At 42.0% G+C, this 19,341-nt stretch overlaps 2 protein-coding genes and 1 long non-coding RNA gene across 5 annotated transcripts; 1 reads left to right on the top strand and 2 right to left on the bottom strand.

Annotated features, from left to right (window-relative positions):
* Positions 1-8,989: 8,989 nt before the first annotated feature.
* Positions 8,990-11,344, top strand: LOC138926739 (uncharacterized). Its single transcript, XR_011443357.1, has 3 exons — positions 8,990-9,270; positions 10,017-10,067; positions 11,203-11,344. It is a non-coding gene; the product is annotated as an uncharacterized lncRNA (long non-coding RNA).
* unk (RING finger protein unk) lies at positions 9,656-14,924 on the bottom strand. Of its 3 annotated transcripts, XM_043211795.2 has the most exons (9): positions 14,677-14,924; positions 14,403-14,612; positions 13,295-13,714; positions 13,031-13,233; positions 12,694-12,803; positions 12,403-12,508; positions 12,156-12,269; positions 11,514-12,097; positions 9,656-11,441 (listed from the first exon to the last, which is right to left on the bottom strand). In XM_043211795.2, exons 1-9 carry the CDS (start codon positions 14,769-14,771, stop codon positions 11,244-11,246), a joined length of 2,040 nt encoding a protein of 679 aa, XP_043067730.1. In that variant the 5' UTR covers positions 14,772-14,924; the 3' UTR covers positions 9,656-11,243. The 3 variants fall into 3 exon arrangements, with proteins under 3 accessions (XP_043067730.1, XP_070137992.1, XP_017103480.2); XM_070281891.1 differs by lacking the exons at positions 12,403-12,508; positions 12,694-12,803 and having other exon boundaries at positions 9,656-10,067; positions 11,203-11,441; positions 14,677-14,922; XM_017247991.3 differs by lacking the exons at positions 12,403-12,508; positions 12,694-12,803 and having other exon boundaries at positions 14,677-14,922.
* Positions 14,925-15,502: 578 nt separating this feature from the next.
* Positions 15,503-16,837, bottom strand: VhaAC39-2 (Vacuolar H[+] ATPase AC39 subunit 2). Its single transcript, XM_017247379.2, has 2 exons — positions 16,068-16,837; positions 15,503-16,005 (listed from the first exon to the last, which is right to left on the bottom strand). The coding sequence occupies exons 1-2, from the start codon at positions 16,748-16,750 to the stop codon at positions 15,636-15,638; spliced, it is 1,053 nt and encodes a 350-aa protein (XP_017102868.2). The 5' UTR covers positions 16,751-16,837; the 3' UTR covers positions 15,503-15,635.
* Positions 16,838-19,341: the final 2,504 nt, after the last annotated feature.

Here is a 19,341-nt window from a genome sequence, read left to right as displayed (position 1 = left end):
CGCCACTGCTTGGCTGGGTCTTGGCTGGGTCTTGGCTGGGTCTTGGCCAGGTTTCTGTTGACACTGTCACTTGGCAATCGCGCTTTGGGCTTTGTCTGCCCTGTTTGCCCATCAAATTGTCGCCTGCAATCCGCGGGAACAATGTTCTGGAAGCTGGGATGGAGAGGTTGCAACACCTGTTATTGCTGTAACGGACTCGGAGGGAGGGCTAGCTCATTTTGGTAACTGTGATCCCAGGAATGCAAACCGTAGCATAATTTCAACACAAAAACCCCGAAGAAAAAGAAGAAAACCAAAGCCAAAAAAACGAAGAAAAAAAGCAAAAAACATTCAATAGCAATGAACGATCGGCGGCGAGATATAAGAGAAGGCAAAACGCCATCAACAAGATACACGGAACCAAATTAAAGATGAAGAAGCTGGCCCAGGGGCTGCGGCCGAGGGGATGGGGGCTTGCGGAGGCAGCAGCAGCCTCAGCAGTCGAGTATCTGTGTGCGCCAGTCTATGTGGCTGCCACATAAATTTCTGGCCTCTCCTCTTCTTTGGTGGCGAGTGCGTGTGTGTGTGGCAACTCATTACGTTCGTGTATCTGTGTCCAATGTATCTGTGTCCGTGTGCTCATGGGGCGGAGCTGCTTAAGGCGCTCATTTGTGAATGAACACACCGTGAACAAGCCAGATACGACTACGCCGACCAGGCCAGACCAGAAGACCATCCCGAGGCCCAGACAACAATCGCTCCAGCACTTAATGAGCATGAATAAATGGCATCGTATCTTTCAGATACAGCCGCTAGTGGCGGCGGGAGCGGGAGCTGAGCTGAGCGGAAGCCAGAGCGAGACAGCAGCCTCGGCATCATAATCACGATCATATAGATCGCGCGCTCTTTACCTTTTGTCTTAAAAAAAAAAAAAAACTTAATAAAACCCGAAAAAGATCTAAAAACCCTTTGAAGAAAAAACACTAAATAAACTAATAGAACTCGCGATAAAAAGCCACAGATTAGTTTCTGTAATTAGATTTGGTTCAGCATTGATTTATGTGAATATTAATGGGCGACAGTTATAAACCGAAATTGAATTTTAATGGCAACCTGTAATGCTGCACAGGAAGAAATAAAGTAGAGTTTTCCAGATCTATTTTATGAGATACGTTTTGAAAAAATATTCAAAATAAAGCCAAGAGTTTCTGGAAATGGTTAATATTCATATGAACTCTTAAGATCTTCTACTTCAAAAGTAAATTAATTTTTATCCTCTAACATTATTCATAGACCTTCTTAGACTCACCTTCAAAATAGATTAATTTTTGTCCTCAGACATAGACCTAACATTATTCAAAGACCTTCTTGAAACTCTTTTCCGGCCATGTACTAGCACCTCCAAAATAGACGAACCGGAAATGCCCAGATCATTCGCTGGCCAACTGGAGGCCAGAACAGTGATTCAGAATCTGTATTCTGCCAGTGCTCCTCTGGGCCAGCTCAGCCTCTAGGCCTGCTCCATGGACAGATGCCGGGCAGATGCCAAAGAGCAGATGGAACGCCATTTTCTGTGCGCCATGGCGCGTCCGCATCCAACGGCGTCTCCGTCTGCTTTTAATTTCTTTTAATGGAAGTTGTTAACATGGCTGCTGCTGCCTCGCCCGAGTCCTCTCCCCCATCTCTGTCTCCTCCCCCTGCCCCATCATCGTCAGCATTTTGGATCCCACCATTCCCACCAACGCCATGGGTTGCGGCTGATTTGCTCTTTTTTTTTCCTTTACTTTTTCGTTGGTGTTTTCGATCATAAAACTTCGATATGAAACTTGAATTTTTGTTTCTTTTTTATGCGCTTACACGGGTCGCGGGCACATGGCTTATGTAATGAGTTTTGAAGCCGATGGCAGAGGAAGGGATAAGGCAGGCGTAGGAATCTCCACAAGTCGGCTGTGAAAAAGAGATGCAATTTGGTTTTAATTAAAAAACCAAAGTAATCAACATTTTGGCAAAGGTATTCCTAAATTTAAATACGAATGGCCAAAAAAAGGAGGACTTTCAAAAACATAATTCGGATTTAACAATAAAAAAAAATTAGCAAACAAAAATTGCCTAAAAAAACTATATTTTAAGTAATACTGAAAAATGATATATTTATTTTGAGAGCATAAGTTATTCGTTTTAGTTCTTAACGCTCTTGGGGTTCATTGAATTTCTGAAGTGCTTTATGGCCGCTCAGAGCTAGCTGGCAAGTTTGTTGCCAAAGTCTTTTGTTTTGGCTGCACAAGCTCGGGCTCTGCCATTAGAGAGAGCCACATAATTAACAAATAATAATGGCCATAACGCGTGCTTTGGCCCGTCTCACCGGTTTCGCCGTGAAGGTCGGCGTAATTCAATAACTGATACTAACTAATATTTACGAGAATATTTATATTGTTTATGGCTTCGGCTGCCCCGTTTTGAATGGCGTTCGAATCCAAAAACAAAACGAGGAAAACGAACACTTCGATCCAATACGATCCCAGTTTTCAAATCGATTTGATTCCAAGAAGCAGCCACTCAATCATGCAGCCAGTTGTGGGACTCTTGTTGTGACTGCTGTTGTGGGTTCTTTTCCTCCGATCGGGTCTTTTCTTTTCGGCCTCATAGCGTGCGACAAATGCCACTAACGGTTTGAGGTCTCTAATGGATGTTGACATTTACGGCTACCAGGGATTTGGATGTGCCGCTTGAGGCTCGAGGCGGCGAGGGGCTGTTTAATTCACATAAATCTAAGTGAAATGCCATTGGGGAATTGCTGGGCCTGCAGATAGAAATTAGGCAAATGGCTGTGACTATTCCAAGGAATTTGCTACCGCAACAAAGGCCGACACGGCCACTGAATGGGCCCAGGAGCCAAAAACGGGAAAGGCGTGCAGAGAGGCCCGGAGAGGTTGGGCTTGTAACATAAACATTCTCAGTCGTTGCAGCTCGAGCAGGGAAAAGGGTCTCGCCTTCCGTCTCACTCGCACAACGTCTACCCCTCCTCTTCTCACGCTGTGTGTACAAACATTTGTCAACCGGACTCCTTTTGATCCTGGCCGGCACGAGAGTCAAAAAGTCGTAAGCGGCATAGTTATCATTGTGTGCAGTGGGTCCATTGTGCTATCAGCTGGCAGCGATCGATGCGGTTTGAACGGCAGTCGAGATCACGGTGAGTAAGCAGCCACGTTAGCCCTGCCGGACAGTGGGAGAGGAGAGGCCGGCACACAGCATACAGAGCAGGGGACAGGAACCGAAACAACCTGGCCAGTGGCCACATGCGGCGCGTATTTGGCCAACAGTTTTTGCACGAGACAAACCACAAATATGCGGCACAATGTCCCAAATGCTGTTGCCAAATCAGTACACAAATCAAATTACGATAGATATGAAAACATATGCCACTGATTCAAAAATTCTTGGAATCTAAATTGGGTTGCTGTTTTAATACCTATACTTAGTAGCTCCTATCTTGCTTATAGCTTACCTTTAAAAATTATAGATCTGTAGATAGAGTTTAGAGATCTAAACAGCCTTCTGCATGAATGCCTTGGCCTAACACGTTGCTAACAAATTGCACTCCATCATAGATCGAGATCCACGCGATCTCGAAGCATCCAGTGCCATGTCTCTAGTCTCTGCTCCCTGATCTTTCTGCCCCATCTTCCTCACCACAAAGCCAAGCGGCAGCACTTACTTAAAATATTAAACAACGCTGAGCCTTTTGTGGCCCTCTCGAGCATCGTTCAGTTCCGAAGAGCTGGCGAGATCCCAGAGAGCTATGGCCATGGTCATCCAGACGCAGACGAGTCACATGGATGCGTTTTCAAGTGGCCGTACAGGCGACAGCAAAGTGTGCAAGGTGGCTGGGCCAAGGGCAGGGGCAGGGGCAGAGTTGCAGGTCCGGGAACGACCACGGGTATGAGTATTTAAATGTGTATCATGGCGGTGGTCAAGTGAAGCGCATGCGTTGATGGACTTGAATTATATGCGACTTAAGCTCTGCTGCTGATGCTTCATCGGCATCCTCGGCAGCCAGTGCCATAAAAATTAAAAGTCATTATGGCCTGGAACAGCATTTAAGCCGTGGCAAGCCGTCTCTTCTCTCCCTCTGTCTGTATGTGAGTGTCTCTGAATGTGGGGAGACCGTGGCACATTCCCACAGTCCCAGTCCCAGTTCCAGTCGCAGTCGCAATGCCAGATCTCAGATCCCAGATCCCCGATCGCGGGCTCGAGTGTCGCTGGGCTGTCAGAAAGTGCCATGAGACGGCAGCCACATGCGTCCACTTGGAGTGGGTTAATATTTGTTTGCTTTATCATTTTGAATTGACAGCAAAGTGGCGCTTGTTGCTCTTGTTGTTGTTACTTCTGGCCGGGCTCGGTCCCAGCGGGCGGGCCAAGTTGTTTGTTGTCTGCGCGCCGATTATGGAAAGTTGATGACCAACAGAAACAACAACAACTCCAGTAACTGCATTTTCCTAAAGTACTTTTTTGGGGCCTGATGGACCGGGAGGGGCTTAGAAAATTGCACATTGTTATCTAAGGGTATTTTTTTCAATTTCGGAATGCCAATACTTAATACTTAATACCCAATGCCCACCCCCTCGCATTTCTTCTACCTTTTGTGTTATGCGCCGCTCGTGGCCAAATGCCGCCTGGCCTGGCCACAAAAACCGCATGCGGAATGCAGCCACAGGGCCACGGCCGCCGGCAGTCTGGAGTTGGGAGGGGCAGGAGGTCCTGGCGGTAGAAGGGCGGGAACTGCCAGGCAACACTTCGTTAAGACGGGGCCAACATCAACGCCAACGCCTGTGCCGGTTAAATAGATTTTCAATACTCTACTGGTTTGCTTCTTATTGTTTCTAGACTCGATTTGTTAAGAAATGAAATAAAGAATTCATAAAATAGCAGGAGTAATATATTTAAGCTTTAAATAGTTTAGATTAATGTTTTAATTTAATTAATATAATCTCCAAATCATTAAAGAACTACAAACCCAACCTTATTTTCTAAGAGGGTATCTGCAAAAACGCACCAAGAGTTTGCCCTTTTTTTTGGTTGCCATGTGCTCTCCTTCGCTTGGCTTTGATCTGCGGATGCTGAAGCCGGCAGTCAGTCTGTCAGTCGGGGAGTCCAACGAGCCAGCTTGGCAGTTTGGAAGTTCAGAGCCCAAAGGTAGCCACACGAGTCCCCCGGACAACTGCAGCAAATCGAAAATTGATTTTTGAGCAGAGTTCGGCTCGGCCAAGTTCGTTGCCTAAGTCTTTCGTTTGGGATGAGTCAAAGTACAGGCCATGAAATTCCCACATAAATTGCGCGCGTTGTCAAATTAAAAATGCCTAATGAGCTGGTCGGGCGGGGCTCCGAGGACCGGGGATCCATGCAAAAGAGCTGAAAAATGCATTAGAAGCAGCAGGGACCCTGGTCTTTGGCCCAGTGTTCCCCCTTTGGATAACCCCCTGCTTTTCGTGCTCCTGGCTTCAGTCAGCAGCGGCGGCGGCGAAACGTATCGTGTTACAAATCACGGCGGGGTGTGCGGGCGATCGCTGGTACAAGAACAAGTTTCAAGTGGAAATGCGTGTAGCGTGCAGCGTGCGAAACACTGCAGAACATGAACACGAGAGCCAAGGCGAAAGTCTGAGCTCTGGCGAGGATCCCTGATCCCTGCTTCTCTGGATGCTCTTGTACATGTCTAAAAATAGTTGGTGGGGGATCCAAGTTGGCATGAAAAATGGCAACACTTTTGCGCTCATAAAACCTATTTATATGCCAGGCCAAGCCAGCTACCTAAGTCTTTTTGTATTCGTATCCCCACAGATCCCATCCAATCCGATCCGACTCCACTGATATGCCCGCCCGTTTCCAGTGCAGTGTGCTCGAGCAGGCGCAGGCGCAAGCGCGTGAGATCGCCACGCAAGATCACAAGGCAGGCAGTCGCAGTCGCAGTCCCAATCTTTGGCAGGAAGACTGACCAAAGGAGCCAAGGGTCCCCTTCCCAGTCCAGTCCAGTTTGAAGACGGGACCACACAAATACAGGCACGCGTTCGCTGACAGAATAAAAATTGTTGCGCTTGTGTTTAACGCGCGAACGCGGCGATATCGCAGCAACCTCCAACAGCAACAGCAACAGCAGCTAAAGCAGCAGCAGCATCTTACCTTGTTTCAAACTGGCTGCCTGGACCTCGGTGGCTCAGGTTAAAGTGGCAGTGGTAAAGAGATGAGAAGAGCAGGGCATTAACACTGAGAGAAATGTAAAAATGTATTACTATACCATAATTATAAAACCATATCATAAACCATAGCCCTAATATGTTCTGTAAAGGACTTTGATTACAAAGCTTCTTAAAACCAATATAAAAATTGTCCTTTATTTTTACAGTGCAGAACAGGCAGCCTGGGCATTGTCGGCTTGCTTAGCTATCACTGAACGATTATCGTGCATTTTAAAATTCTTACGAGTTTCTGACTGCTGATGCTGCTCTGCCTTTACCTTTTATATTGCCCTTTTCTCTGCTGCTGCTGCTGCCTTTGTGTGGTGTGCAGTTGTTGTTGCTGGGTTGCTGGGCCAGATTGGAATCACGCATGGGAACCAAGCGCCTTGGCTTTGTCTTGTCTGCAGACTGCAAAAATATAAACGAAAAAAAAAAAAAAAACGGAAAGAAAGGACTCCGACTACACACAGAACCCACTAAGCCACACATAAAAATTGCGGCATTCCCATCAACAAATTAGGAAATGGATATAAGTATAATGAAACAGCCGAAAGGAGTCATGCTTTAAACACGATTTTATTAATCTTTCTTTTAAATAGTAATTTGTATTTATCAATTTGTTAATTGCATAGTTTACATGTAGTAACTCTCCTTAGCAAATGCCTATATAGAAACTCTAGCCATGGCTGCCTCGCTCGCGACCATTCGTACTCGATTATTGCCAATATATAGGATCATAAATATATATAGAGGTGTGTATACTCGGATTGAGGCAGATGCTTTTGTTGCTTTGTGGTCACCTTAGACAAACATTTGTTCTTTACTTGAAATACATAACTAAATTGCTACACAATTTTCTTGATAACACAGGCCGACAAAATAGAACTTTAATTTTAATCCACAATTAGTTTTACCTTCTCTATAACTGGTATCTCTTAGAACCAATGTTTATTCTTGACTTGCGTAACAGAGAAGGTGAAATTAATCATAGAGTTTTTGCTTTTGGCCTGTGTAATAATTTGATAATGCTATCGTAATGTTTCATAATTGTATATATATTTTCATAAATATTCAAATATTTGTATTCACTTCCTTTGCAGGGCATAACTAGTTACATAATTGATTTGTTAAGGTTGCATTGTCTACAATGTGGAAGGGTATCTTTAGAGTCGGAGTCTATTGTTGTCGCTTTGTCATTCGTTTCGGTTTGGTCGTTTCTCAAACCCTCAAAATACAACTAGTCGTCAAATTTTCTGATTTTGAGTCTGATTTAAACAGAATATATATCAATATTTAATTTAATTGCTAATATTTGCAACAACACACACAACATCTCGGAACAAAGCGAGTCACTACAGAAAAATAAAATTGTGAATCAAAAATGGAAAATACAGCCTCAAAATAAATTTTTATGATGTCCGGAGAAGGTAATTCTGATAAAAAATAAATTCGCATTTCATATTCCAGCTATTGATTACCGATAACAAGGTTTATATGCATAGCGAGAGCTTTATGACATCTGAGCCATATCAGTGCAGCGGTTTCAATATCTTTAGACTGGAAATTAAGTTCTATTATTTTTGGTGAGAGTACAGAAAAGTAAACAAAAATCATTGGAAATATTTTCATAGATATTCTATAATAGGTAAATAGTTCGTAGTATATTTGTTGTAATCCCTATGGCCTAGGCTAGGTAAAAGTTAACTTATGTAGAGCTGTCGAATTGCTTCGAAATTAGTTCAGCGTTTATGTCTAGTAAAAGTTTCAAATATTTTCTGGCTTAGTTCACTTAGGTCTTGACACACATTTGTATTATAATATTCTAGAAAAAAATTATTTCATTGAAATTTGTTTGATTCCACTTAGTTTCTGGTGTCTTTTGTTTTTCTCTTTCAGATTATTGAGTGTGTCTCCGTGTGGGCTTGGTTCGCACAAACTGCATAAATCCTTTAATTAATAATTTTTGTTTTTTTCTAAAATACAAGACTTTCAGTTACAAATTCCTCTGTCTCTGTATTGCGATTACATCATTAAAAAATTCCTGTTCGGTGTTCGGAGTTATCATGTTTTTGGTTTACTAATTTCGTTTAACCCTTTCGTTAAACAATTGATTACAGTTTACTAGAATTTGTTAATTAATTAGTTATTAACTAGATGAAACAATTGGTAGCAAATATTTGTTATTGTTCTAGAACTAGAGACGTAATGCCTTTGCTTTGAGTTGCTCTTTGTGAATCCTTAATGTGTGTCCATTTTGTTTCCAATTTATTTTATTTTTGGTTAACCAACCCTACTAAACTAGCTACTAATTCAATTTGATATTTTAGACATTTAATTTCTTGTTCATTACTTTGTGATTTTTGCTTGGTTTTCAATTATAACACCGTCCCAATTGCGCTCTAAAAACTCATTGAAATTGAAGGACATTATCTTTCCTCATTTAACAATTGAGAAGGTGCTACAACAAAGGTCTTATTTTAATAGTCTAAAACATTTAAACTCTTCCAATATTCAATGTACAGCGTGTACTTTTAAAATTCTCCCCCTTCGCCTGGTGTTTTGTTTTTAAAATGGAGCTGGAGCTTTTCGAATAGATTCTTCTTTATGTAGTAGTTGTGGTACATAAAATCAAGTTGGTTTATAATTGATTTTTCTTGCTGTTTGCTGTCGCGATCTTGCATTTATATATAAATATTTTTTTTTTGTATTTTCTTGCCCTTATTTTTCATATACTTCTGGATCACATATTCAAGTAGTTTCAAAATCACATAAAAATCACTCTTACAGTAGCGTATACAAAATACATGTGTCATCTATAAATATATATGTATGTACTGTACATATACATATTTGCTCTGGTTTTCTGCTTTGATTCTTCTCAGTTGAGATGGCGTGAAATGGATTTCTTGACATGTAAAATTGCTTTGCATTGGTTGATTTGGATTGATGATGGAGTCTCCATCCGTTAGTCGATAGGTAAGTAAAGATTTATAAAGTAAATGTTCAAACGGTGCCCCATCGTGGAGCGTCAGGGGTGTATATATAATATATATTCTGAGAGGTAAGTATGCACGTTAGATTGGTGTTGTTCACCCACTTTCATTTGCGACTCAACAGCTCCATTATTAAACCAATATTATCTCATTTAGTTTATCGTGATTTTTAGTATTTTTTATCATTTTGTTTTTGTATTTGTTGGTGTACACATTTGTCATAAACTATTAAAGCATTTTAATTCAACACACATTTATAGGTTTTTGTTTACATATATATTTTGTTGTATTGTATATCGTAATAGTTCTCCACTCCATCCTATTTCAATAAATGCCTCTGCAGTTGCATTTTCTTTAATTCATTCCCAAAACAGTCCCCGTTTTGATTACGTGTTCCATCAATTCAACTCAACTAGCCAACAGTATTCGTTATTCAACAGTTTCAATAGCTAATTGAATTGATTACATATTATAGCTTTATTTCTTTTATACACAAGAAAAATACAATTGTTTTGAAGACGGCTTCACATTATCTCTGGTTAACATTTTTCATTAAACTCTGTTCGTTTCGCTGTATCGAGTTACATTTATTGTTTACGCTTTCTAAATCACACTCATCAACTCTACGCTCAAATGCAGTTTTAATATATATAAATACCTATTCATTTCCTTTCGTTCTTGTACCTTCAGCCAAATGCTTGATTTCATATACCTTAAATACTACGCTCTGACATTAATGAATTTCTTTTTTTTTTATACAATTATTATTTTTTTTGTTTAATTTTTTATTTTTTTTCTTTTACTACTTTGGAAGCGTCCAGTTGAGAATATGCAAGTTAGATGAGAAAGTAAAATCAGCTGCAAAGTAAGTACTTAAAGCACTATTCAAATCACAAAGTAACCTAATGAGAGTATGAGAGTATACAAGTATGCAATTTTTGTGTCTCTGTAACGCCGAAATAAAATACATTCAACTTGTGTTTCACAAAACAAAATGAACATTACAGTAATAAAAAGCGTTGTCGCATTCAATTTAATTGTCCTTAATGACCTTTGTGCAGTTAAAATGTGAAAAACTAAAGACTAAGATTTATGATCTGTCAGTTGCAGTTTGACGCTTGTCTTGGCTTTTGAGTTTTGTTTTTGTTTTTGTTGGTTTTTTGCTTTTTCATAAGTTTTGAAACACACATACATATATATAAAATAGTTTTGAAAATCGGTTCATATAAAATCACTGGTGGTTTTTGTTTGTGGTATTTGTTGGCTGCTTTGTATGCGACAACTTGATTAATTTGTTGGTTACTATAAATTTGTTAATAGTCAATTGCTAAAAGTGTCTAGAAAAATTAATATATTATATATGTATCATATCATTCTAACAATTACAACTTGCAATTGGTTAGTTGCTTAATTTCTTAAGTAATACTAGTAAAAAGTACAATATGACTGAAAGTGTATCATATTTAAATACAAATATAAGAGTGGCTGCCGCAGAAAACCCTTGCAAGTATTAGACATTTATCGTTGCATACTTTTAGTCCCCTCGGGTAATGTTTTTGAATCTCCTTAAATTTTAGTTTGGAAGGAGTTTCTGCAGCAACCTTAATAGTGAGACAAAAATAATATATGTATGTATATATATAAAAAAAAATTGAGATATTGCAAATTCGTTTAGCTTGCTAAAATAATCGTCAGACGTACAAATTGAAACTTTCCTGTAAACAAAAGCGATACAAATTAAATTTAGAGATGCTAACTAATTCAATTAATAGTTTGTGCCTAGTAATTTCTAATATTCATGACAATAATTCGCATAGTGGAAATACATAAATTATATACGCTTCTGCGCCGCCATGTGGCTGCACACATCCGATCAAGAGTTTCATCTTTTAACTTAGGACTAAAGTTTGCTTTGTGTGTAACACATTGTCATGCTGTTCGCGGTATTGATCCTCAATCGAATCGATCCCCATAAACCACCTCTACTATCCGATTTTCAGCCAAAGGGCCACTTATGGTCCTGTTGCTGGTAAAACATATTCTAGGTGTGGGTGGTCATCACCGGCACCTGACAGTAGGGGCACTCGGTTACGGAGCCAGCGCATGTATTGCAGATGGACAGGTGATTGCACGGCTCCAGGGTGACAGTACGGTTGTTCTCCTCACACTTCATACACTTCTTGGCATTTTCTAAGTATAATACTTTGTCAACCTCCTCCAAATCAGTACGCAGCTTTGACTGAAAACGAAGATGGGTAATTACATAGACTTAAGCCTTAAATAAACGTCCAACTTTTTATACAAAACTTACCTGTAATTGCTTTAGTTTCTGTATGGACAAGTCCCTTAGCTCGGCCGGCAGATTCAGCTGTATCTGGGCTAGATCGTAGCGCTCCTTCCACTCCTGCGCCTCCTGCTTGGCCTTGTCGCGATGTAGCTCGGCAATCTTCAGTTTGCATGCGAGGTCCTCGTAACGCCCATTTAGCTTGTGGATCTGTGCATTTTTGGTCAGGATTTCATTGGTGATGCGTCCCAGGTCACTGTTGTTCTGCGACTGCAGCGACTGGAGGCTAAAAGCATTTTTGGCCGTATTCAGGGTGTTCTCAAACAAGCTGTTGCCCACAGAGCTGCTGTTGATATCGTCGCGAATGGTGTTCAATTCGGATATCCTGACCGATGGACTGATGGACAGACCATCGCCAAAGCCTGGTGAAATAATGCGCGATGGGAAGAAGAGGCTGCTGTCGTTCTGGGTGGCGGCCGAAAGGGAGTTGCTGAGCTTATTGGAGCCCCCATAGTTGAAAGCATCCACATTGAAGAGATTGGCGTGATTGGTTGGACTGTAGGTGAGCGAGCTGCTAGGAATGTTGACGGCGAAGCCACCTGAGTTGAAATCTAGGTAATTTGCATTATTAATTAGTTGGTTGGTAAACTTTTTCGCTTAATCACTTACCGTTAATTGAGTTACTTAGTGTCGTATTAGGAATGTTAATTGGCGCCGAGGAACGTGTTAATAAGCTAGTATTGGCCAGACTCGCCGACAATGAGTTCTCTTCCAATGAGCAAGCTGCTTGCAAGAAAATAAACAAAAAACCATTATTGATCTTTCATTAGCATTAGCGATGCGCTGACACTTTGTCCACAACCAATATTTGTAGTAGTGAATTCTAGATTTGCTATATCTGTGACCCAATACTCACAACGACTGTCCACGGGTCGTGAGAAACTTAAAAATTTGCTGGAATTCGTTGTGTTTCCCAAAGCATCTACCAACATTTTATTGGTACTACTACCATCAATGTTCAACTACGGCGACATCGAAACGAAAAGAAATCAAGGGAAGGCAATAAGAGTGGGCCAAAAGGTTCGATGAAGATGTAAGAAAGTTTTCTGATGGTGGTTATCTTAGCCTAAAGTGCATTGCAAATAGGCGAAGTGTTCTGCGTCTTGGATGAGTTTCTGAATTTTGTTTTTTTTTTAGCTATACGTACATTGTCACCCAAGTAAAGCACATCCGAGGCCTGGAGATCGGGCAAAGCATTGGAAATAAGTTCGCTTAATGCGAAATCGTGATCCCAGGTCTTTTCGGCCAGACTACAAGCTTTATGTTGGCGATGGATGGATGGATACCATGATTGGGTGAGGGCAAATGGAGCATCAAGTAAGATGCACATGATTCGGACAGACAGTTGATCAATGAAAGTAAATGGTTGGCGATTAAAAAACAAGAATCGTTAAGTTAGACACAATAAACATAAAACATAGAGCCCTCTCCTAACTGGTTGTGGAAAGCTCGGGAAACTGCCCTAGTTATAGTACAGAACTTACGTTCTACATGGGCAAAGGCGCAGAAGACACTGCGTGGACAGTAGCCGGCCTGCTGGACGTCGTTGCACTTGGTCGACTTGTAGATTTCCGGATGGAATTGCTGCTCGGTGCGTGTGTGGCAGTACTGGCAGTTGTCGCCGGCCTCGCAGTTTCCCGGCTCGCCCCACTCCTCGCCGTGCTTGACATTGGGGCATGGAGTGGACCTAGGACAAGGAAAGGATGGACTTTAGTTGCTTTTTCATTGTCTTCAAGGATAAATCTTACCTGTACTTATATTTCCTAGGCGAACGACGCTTGTCCTTGCTGTTGTGATACTGGGGACAGGCGTATCCCTGGCGGCAGAGGCGCGGTGGGCGCTTGCATGGCTCTGTCTTGTAGTTGGCCAGCACATAGTTGGTGTCCTGCCACTTCGGGTCCTCATTCATCAAATTGCGCTCCTTGTCCAAAGCATTGAGAGCATTGGTGCTGTCCAGGGTGATTTCGGCGTTTTGCAGGGTCTCCAGCTCTTTGATGTCGTAGACCGGTGGGCGCTGGTCCTGAATGCCGTGGGCGAAGGCGCAATGGAGCCCATTCTTGACGCAGTAACCGCGACTGTCCGTGTCGTGGACGCACATGCATGTTTTGTAGTAGCGTAAGTGATACCGGCGCTCTGTGTCTCCAGCAGTTCGGTGCAGGAATGGGCATCTGGTGGGGGAGGGGAGCAACAAAGTTTAGTGACGTCGCTAGCGAGGCTATAAATAGCCGCGAGGGCAGAGGGCAGAGGGCTGAGGGCACATGTTAAAAGTCTGGGTCATAAAATCAGCATTTTTTTCCCTCTTGAAGAAAGCGTAATTGCGTTTTACTTTTGGAGCTTTTCTTGAAAGCTTACTCGCCACACTAACTGTACATTTCAAAGCTGAAGTACCGGGGGAAAATCAAAATAAACGATGGAAACGAACGAAGTAAACACGCAAAAGCGAAACGCAATAAAAACAATGACGCACACACTTGTAGCTGTAAACGACAGTGCGTGTGTGTACACATTCCCGTTGTGCATGTATCGGTGAGAGCAACAACCACCACCAAGACGGATGCTGATTAGAATTTGCTAGCTCAATCGCTGCTATCACTTTCACTTTTCGCCCGTTTGTGGGCGGCGGTGACCTCGCCTACTCTCACACATACACACAAACACAAACACAGACGCACACGTTTCACTTTTACCCGCACCCAGGTTTTTGTTTGTAAACACGAAGCCAGATACACACAAAGAAGCGAAGCAAGAGCGCAAAGAGGAAACGAAAAAATACTACGTCGTTGCTTATTGTGTCTCATCCTCATCCTCCACAGACGCGTAATTTCACCAGGACCATGGGAATCACAGGATACTCACTCATCGCCTTCGGGACAGATGCCAGTGGTCTCGTCGTATTTGGTGCAATAATTATCAGCGCTATAGTTAAAGGTACCGTCGCGCTTTCTCACTGGCCGCCGACGCCGCTGGTTTTGAAAATGCCAATTGAAACAGACAAATGGTCTGTGCTGATTGCACTTGTGCTGCAGGAACGACGTGCACTGCTCCACGCGAAACTCCTTCAGGTAGCTGCCCAGGGAAAAACACTCAATTAAGCTAGCTGCTCAGATTCAGGGTTAAGGATGCTATTTACGTGTAATGGTTGGGCTTTTCCTGCTGCGATGAAAGCAGGAGTTTGCTCGAGTCGGCCATGTTTTGTAAATTTTTTTGTGTATAACTTCCTTCCATTTGGAAGAGTTCTTTGGCTACCACGGTATCCACGGTTTCGAATTTTAATGCCTCAGCAATTGTACGAACAAAAAATTTCAATTTAGTGTATTTAAGTGTATCTTGTGTTTTTGTGTTTGTAAAATAAATCGGCCATGTTGAATCAGTGTTGCCAGATGGTCCGATTTGATTTCCGCCCAAGCGCTGTAAGAAACCACTAAAAAATACCGATTTACTCCGTTAAATTTAAAAGTGCGTTAAATTTAAAATATAAAACGCCAAAACATTTATTTCCCCCCTAAACACAATTACTTTCACATTCTATAAAATGAATTTTGAAGGTAAATTGTCTGCTGTAAAAATACTCATATTGATGGATCAATTATATACTTTATAGACCATATACAAGATCATAACTGTAAAAAGATATAAAAAGGATCAAATTTGCTATATGTTTCGTGTTTTATCCAACATGAATATTTTTAAATCATTGTTGACGAAACTTATCTATTTGAAAAATTCACACAAAACAGTGTGACCAGTTGGGCGGGTCCCTCAAAATTCGAATTAATTATAAACAAGAGTGGCAGCTCTGTTCGCGAACCGGTTAAAGGGAAATCCGTTGAAAAGCTTTCGTGTCCTTTGAAATTTGAATGGAACACTGCAACTGATATAGATGAAACGATCCTTCACACTCAGCCCAGCTTTTAAAACAATCTGTTGACAAAATGCTATTAGGAGACTTCAAAACATAAGCTCAATAAACTAAGATTTAATTTGTAAAATACAAAATTTAGAAAGCTTTAAAGAGCAATCAATAAACCAAATAAACGACATATGTATTAAGATGCCTATGATAGATCAGATACGAGACTGGTAAAGCAATTACCAGTCCAAAGGTATTGGAATGAACGCATTTATCCTTTCCGTCTGACGCTGAGAAATGCACTCACTGATCCAGACTATATTCCGGCATTCCAACTGCTTAAGTCTGATGAAGGAGTAAAAGACCCCAAAATGAAACTGCTGCATATACGATTGCACATTCTTCTTGGCTTCAACCATGAGGAAGCGATCCTCCAGGGTGATCATTCCGTCGACGTCGCGTTCAATGTTGTCGAACATCTTGCCGTAGGTCACGAATGAATTGCAAATTTCCCGTATCCTTTCTGTATCAGGAGCGGTTGCCATTCCATGCAAGGCCGCTCGGGGCAGATACCCACAGCTGGGAAACATTCTCATGCGTTCGTCCGGTCTGAAATGGGAAAAGAAGTTACTGTATGTATATATTTTTTAAATCTTTCAAATAAGTCTCACCTCATATCGCTTTGCAGCGCATTTACGGCAATGGTAATGGACCTGCGGTCTGCCTCGAAGGCCAGCAGATCCGCCATCACAGTGGCGGTTGTACCACCCAGACTCATGCAATAGTTGTAAAAATGCTCCAAATAGTACCGATACAAGGTAGCCCTGACAACCTCCACATCATTAGAGAGCAGATTTTGACTGATCAGCTCCGGTGCAACAAACTTTGCGATGGGCGTATCGATCAAAACCATGTCGAAGAGCTCTGCCGAATTAGAGGCAACCTCGATGGCTGCCAAAGAGTCAAAGAATCCAAGAGGGTGGCACATCTTCAGCAGGCGTTTCATGGACTTCCGGTTGTTCAGGCCGGCTATCAACAAAGCCACATTGTCAATCATGTGTGGACAACGGATGTACTCCAAAAACGTAGTCAGGGGCTCCGTGGCATGTCCACGAATGTAGTTGTACTGCTGGAGAAGGCGATCCCTTAGGCTCACCTCAATAACATCGACGCTCGGATGGCTATCGCCCGTAAAGATATTGCCGTAGTCCGTGCCCTGAATGCTGATCATGACATCCTCCAGGGATTCGCATTGCACCAGGTTCAGATAGTCCGAATGCTTAAGCATTCCGTTCTTAAAGCCCCGCGTTATGGCCTCCAAGTAGCCCCATTCGGTATTGAAGTACATCGACATTTTAGAGCTGCTTTTGAAGATTCCAAATTTTTAGATTTTACTTTAGGCACAGTTGAATAGAACTGATTATTTTTTCGTGGCACTTCAAGATTGCTTTTATTTGATAAATGTTTGATGAAAAATGAAATTGATCGCTGTACATCACTGTAATAAGTTCCCATAGATTTGTCGATTTTCAAATGGATCCATTAGAAAAATTTGCAATAAACAAATTTAAAACGTTTTTGTGGGCTTTGATGCAGATATCGTTCCACAAATCGTTTAGGGTACTCCGTTCAATGATTGGATCAATATAGGCAGAGATATGGACATGGGTGTGCGCCATACAGGCCACCCCCTGCATTTCCCCATTTTCAAGGGAGTCCATGGGAAAAATGGACAAAAAATGAAATCGAAAATGGGTTCCCAGGTTTTGATGCAGTTTGGTAGAGAATCGATCCACAAATCGTTTAAGGTATTCCGTTCAATGATCGGATCAATATTGACAGAGATATGGACATCGCTGTGGGCCATATAGGCCGCCCCATGCATTTCCCCATTTTCAAGGGAGTCCATGGGAAAAATGGACAAAAAATGGAATCGAAAATGGGTTCCCAGGTTTTGATGCAGTTTGGTAGAGAATCGATCCACAAATCGTTTAAGGTATTCCGTTCAATGATCGGATCAATATTGACAGAGATATGGACATCGCTGTGGGCCATATAGGCCGCCCCATGCATTTCCCCGTTTTCAGGGGAGTCTATGGGAAAAATGGACAAAAAATGGAATCGAAAATGGGTTCCCAGGTTTTTATGCAGTTTGGTAGAGAATCGATCCACAAATCGTTTAAGGTATTCCGTTCAATGATCGGATCAATATTGACAGAGATATGGACATCGCTGTGGGCCATATAGGCCGCCCCATGCATTTCCCCATTTTCAAGGGAGTCCATGGGAAAAATGGACAAAAAATGGAATCGAAAATGGGTTCCCAGGTTTTGATGCAGTTTGGTAGAGAATCGATCTACAAATCGTTTAAGGTATTCCGTTCAATGATGGGATCAATATTGACAGAGATATGGACATCGCTGTGGGCCATATAGGCCGCCCCATGCTTTTCCCCATTTTCAAGGGAGACCATGGGAAAAATGGACAGAAAATGGAATCGAAAATGGGTTCCCAGGTTTTGATGCAGTTTGGTAGAGAATCGATCCACAAATCGTTTAAGGTATTCCGTTCAATGATCGGATCAATATTGACAGAGAAATGGACATCGCTGTGGGCCATATAGGCCGCCCCATGCATTTCCCCATTTTCAAGGGAGTCACATGGGAGAAATGGACAAAAAATGGAATCGAAAATGGGTTCCCATGTTTTGATGCAGTTTGGTAGAGAATCGATCCACAAATCGTTTAAGGTATTCCGTTCAATGATCGGATCAATATTGACAGAGAAATGGACATCGCTGTGGGCCATATAGGCCGCCCCATGCATTTCCCCATTTTCAAGGGAGTCACATGGGAAAAATTGACAAAAAATGGAATTGAAAATGGGTTCCCAGGTTTTGATGCAGTTTGGTAGAGAATCGATCCACAAATCGTTTAAGGTATTCCGTTCAATGATCGGATCAATATTGACAGAGAAATGGACATCGCTGTGGGCCATATAGGCCGCCCCATGCATTTCCCCATTTTCAAGGGAGTCACATGGGAGAAATGGACAAAAAATGGAATCGAAAATGGGTTCCCAGGTTTTGATGCAGTTTGGTAGAGAATCGATCCACAAATCGTTTAAGATATTCCGTTCAATGATCGGATCAATATTGACAGAGATATGGACATCGCTGTGGGCCATATAGGCCGCCCCATGCATTTCCCCATTTTCAAGGGAGTCACATGGGAAAAATTGACAAAAAATGGAATTGAAAATGGGTTCCCAGGTTTTGATGCAGTTTGGTAGAGAATCGATCCACAAATCGTTTAAGGTATTCCGTTCAATGATCGGATCAATATTGACAGAGAAATGGACATCGCTGTGGGCCATATAGGCCGCCCCATGCATTTCCCCATTTTCAAGGGAGTCACATGGGAGAAATGGACAAAAAATGGAATCGAAAATGGGTTCCCAGGTTTTGATGCAGTTTGGTAGAGAATCGATCTACAAATCGTTTAAGGTATTCCGTTCAATGATCGGATCAATATTGACAGAGATATGGACATCGCTGTGGGCCATATAGGCCGCCCCATGCATTTCCCCATTTTCAAGGGAGTCACATGGGAAAAATTGACAAAAAATGGAATTGAAAATGGGTTCCCAGGTTTTGATGCAGTTTGGTAGAGAATCGATCCACAAATCGTTTAAGGTATTCCGTTCAATGATCGGATCAATATTGACAGAGAAATGGACATCGCTGTGGGCCATATAGGCCGCCCCATGCATTTCCCCATTTTCAAGGGAGTCACATGGGAAAAATGGACAAAAAATGGAATCGAAAATGGGTTCCCAGGTTTTGATGCAGTTTGGTAGAGAATCGATCTACAAATCGTTTAAGGTATTCCGTTCAATGATCGGATCAATAGTGACAGAGATATGGAATCGCTGTGGGCCATATAG

The sequence above is a fragment of the Drosophila bipectinata genome, chromosome 3R (genome assembly GCF_030179905.1).
Source record: "Drosophila bipectinata strain 14024-0381.07 chromosome 3R, DbipHiC1v2, whole genome shotgun sequence".
NCBI classification, from domain to species: Eukaryota; Metazoa; Arthropoda; class Insecta; order Diptera; family Drosophilidae; genus Drosophila; species Drosophila bipectinata.
The sequence above is the reverse complement of the archived record's forward strand: the minus strand, read 5'-3'. Positions and strand labels throughout refer to the sequence as shown.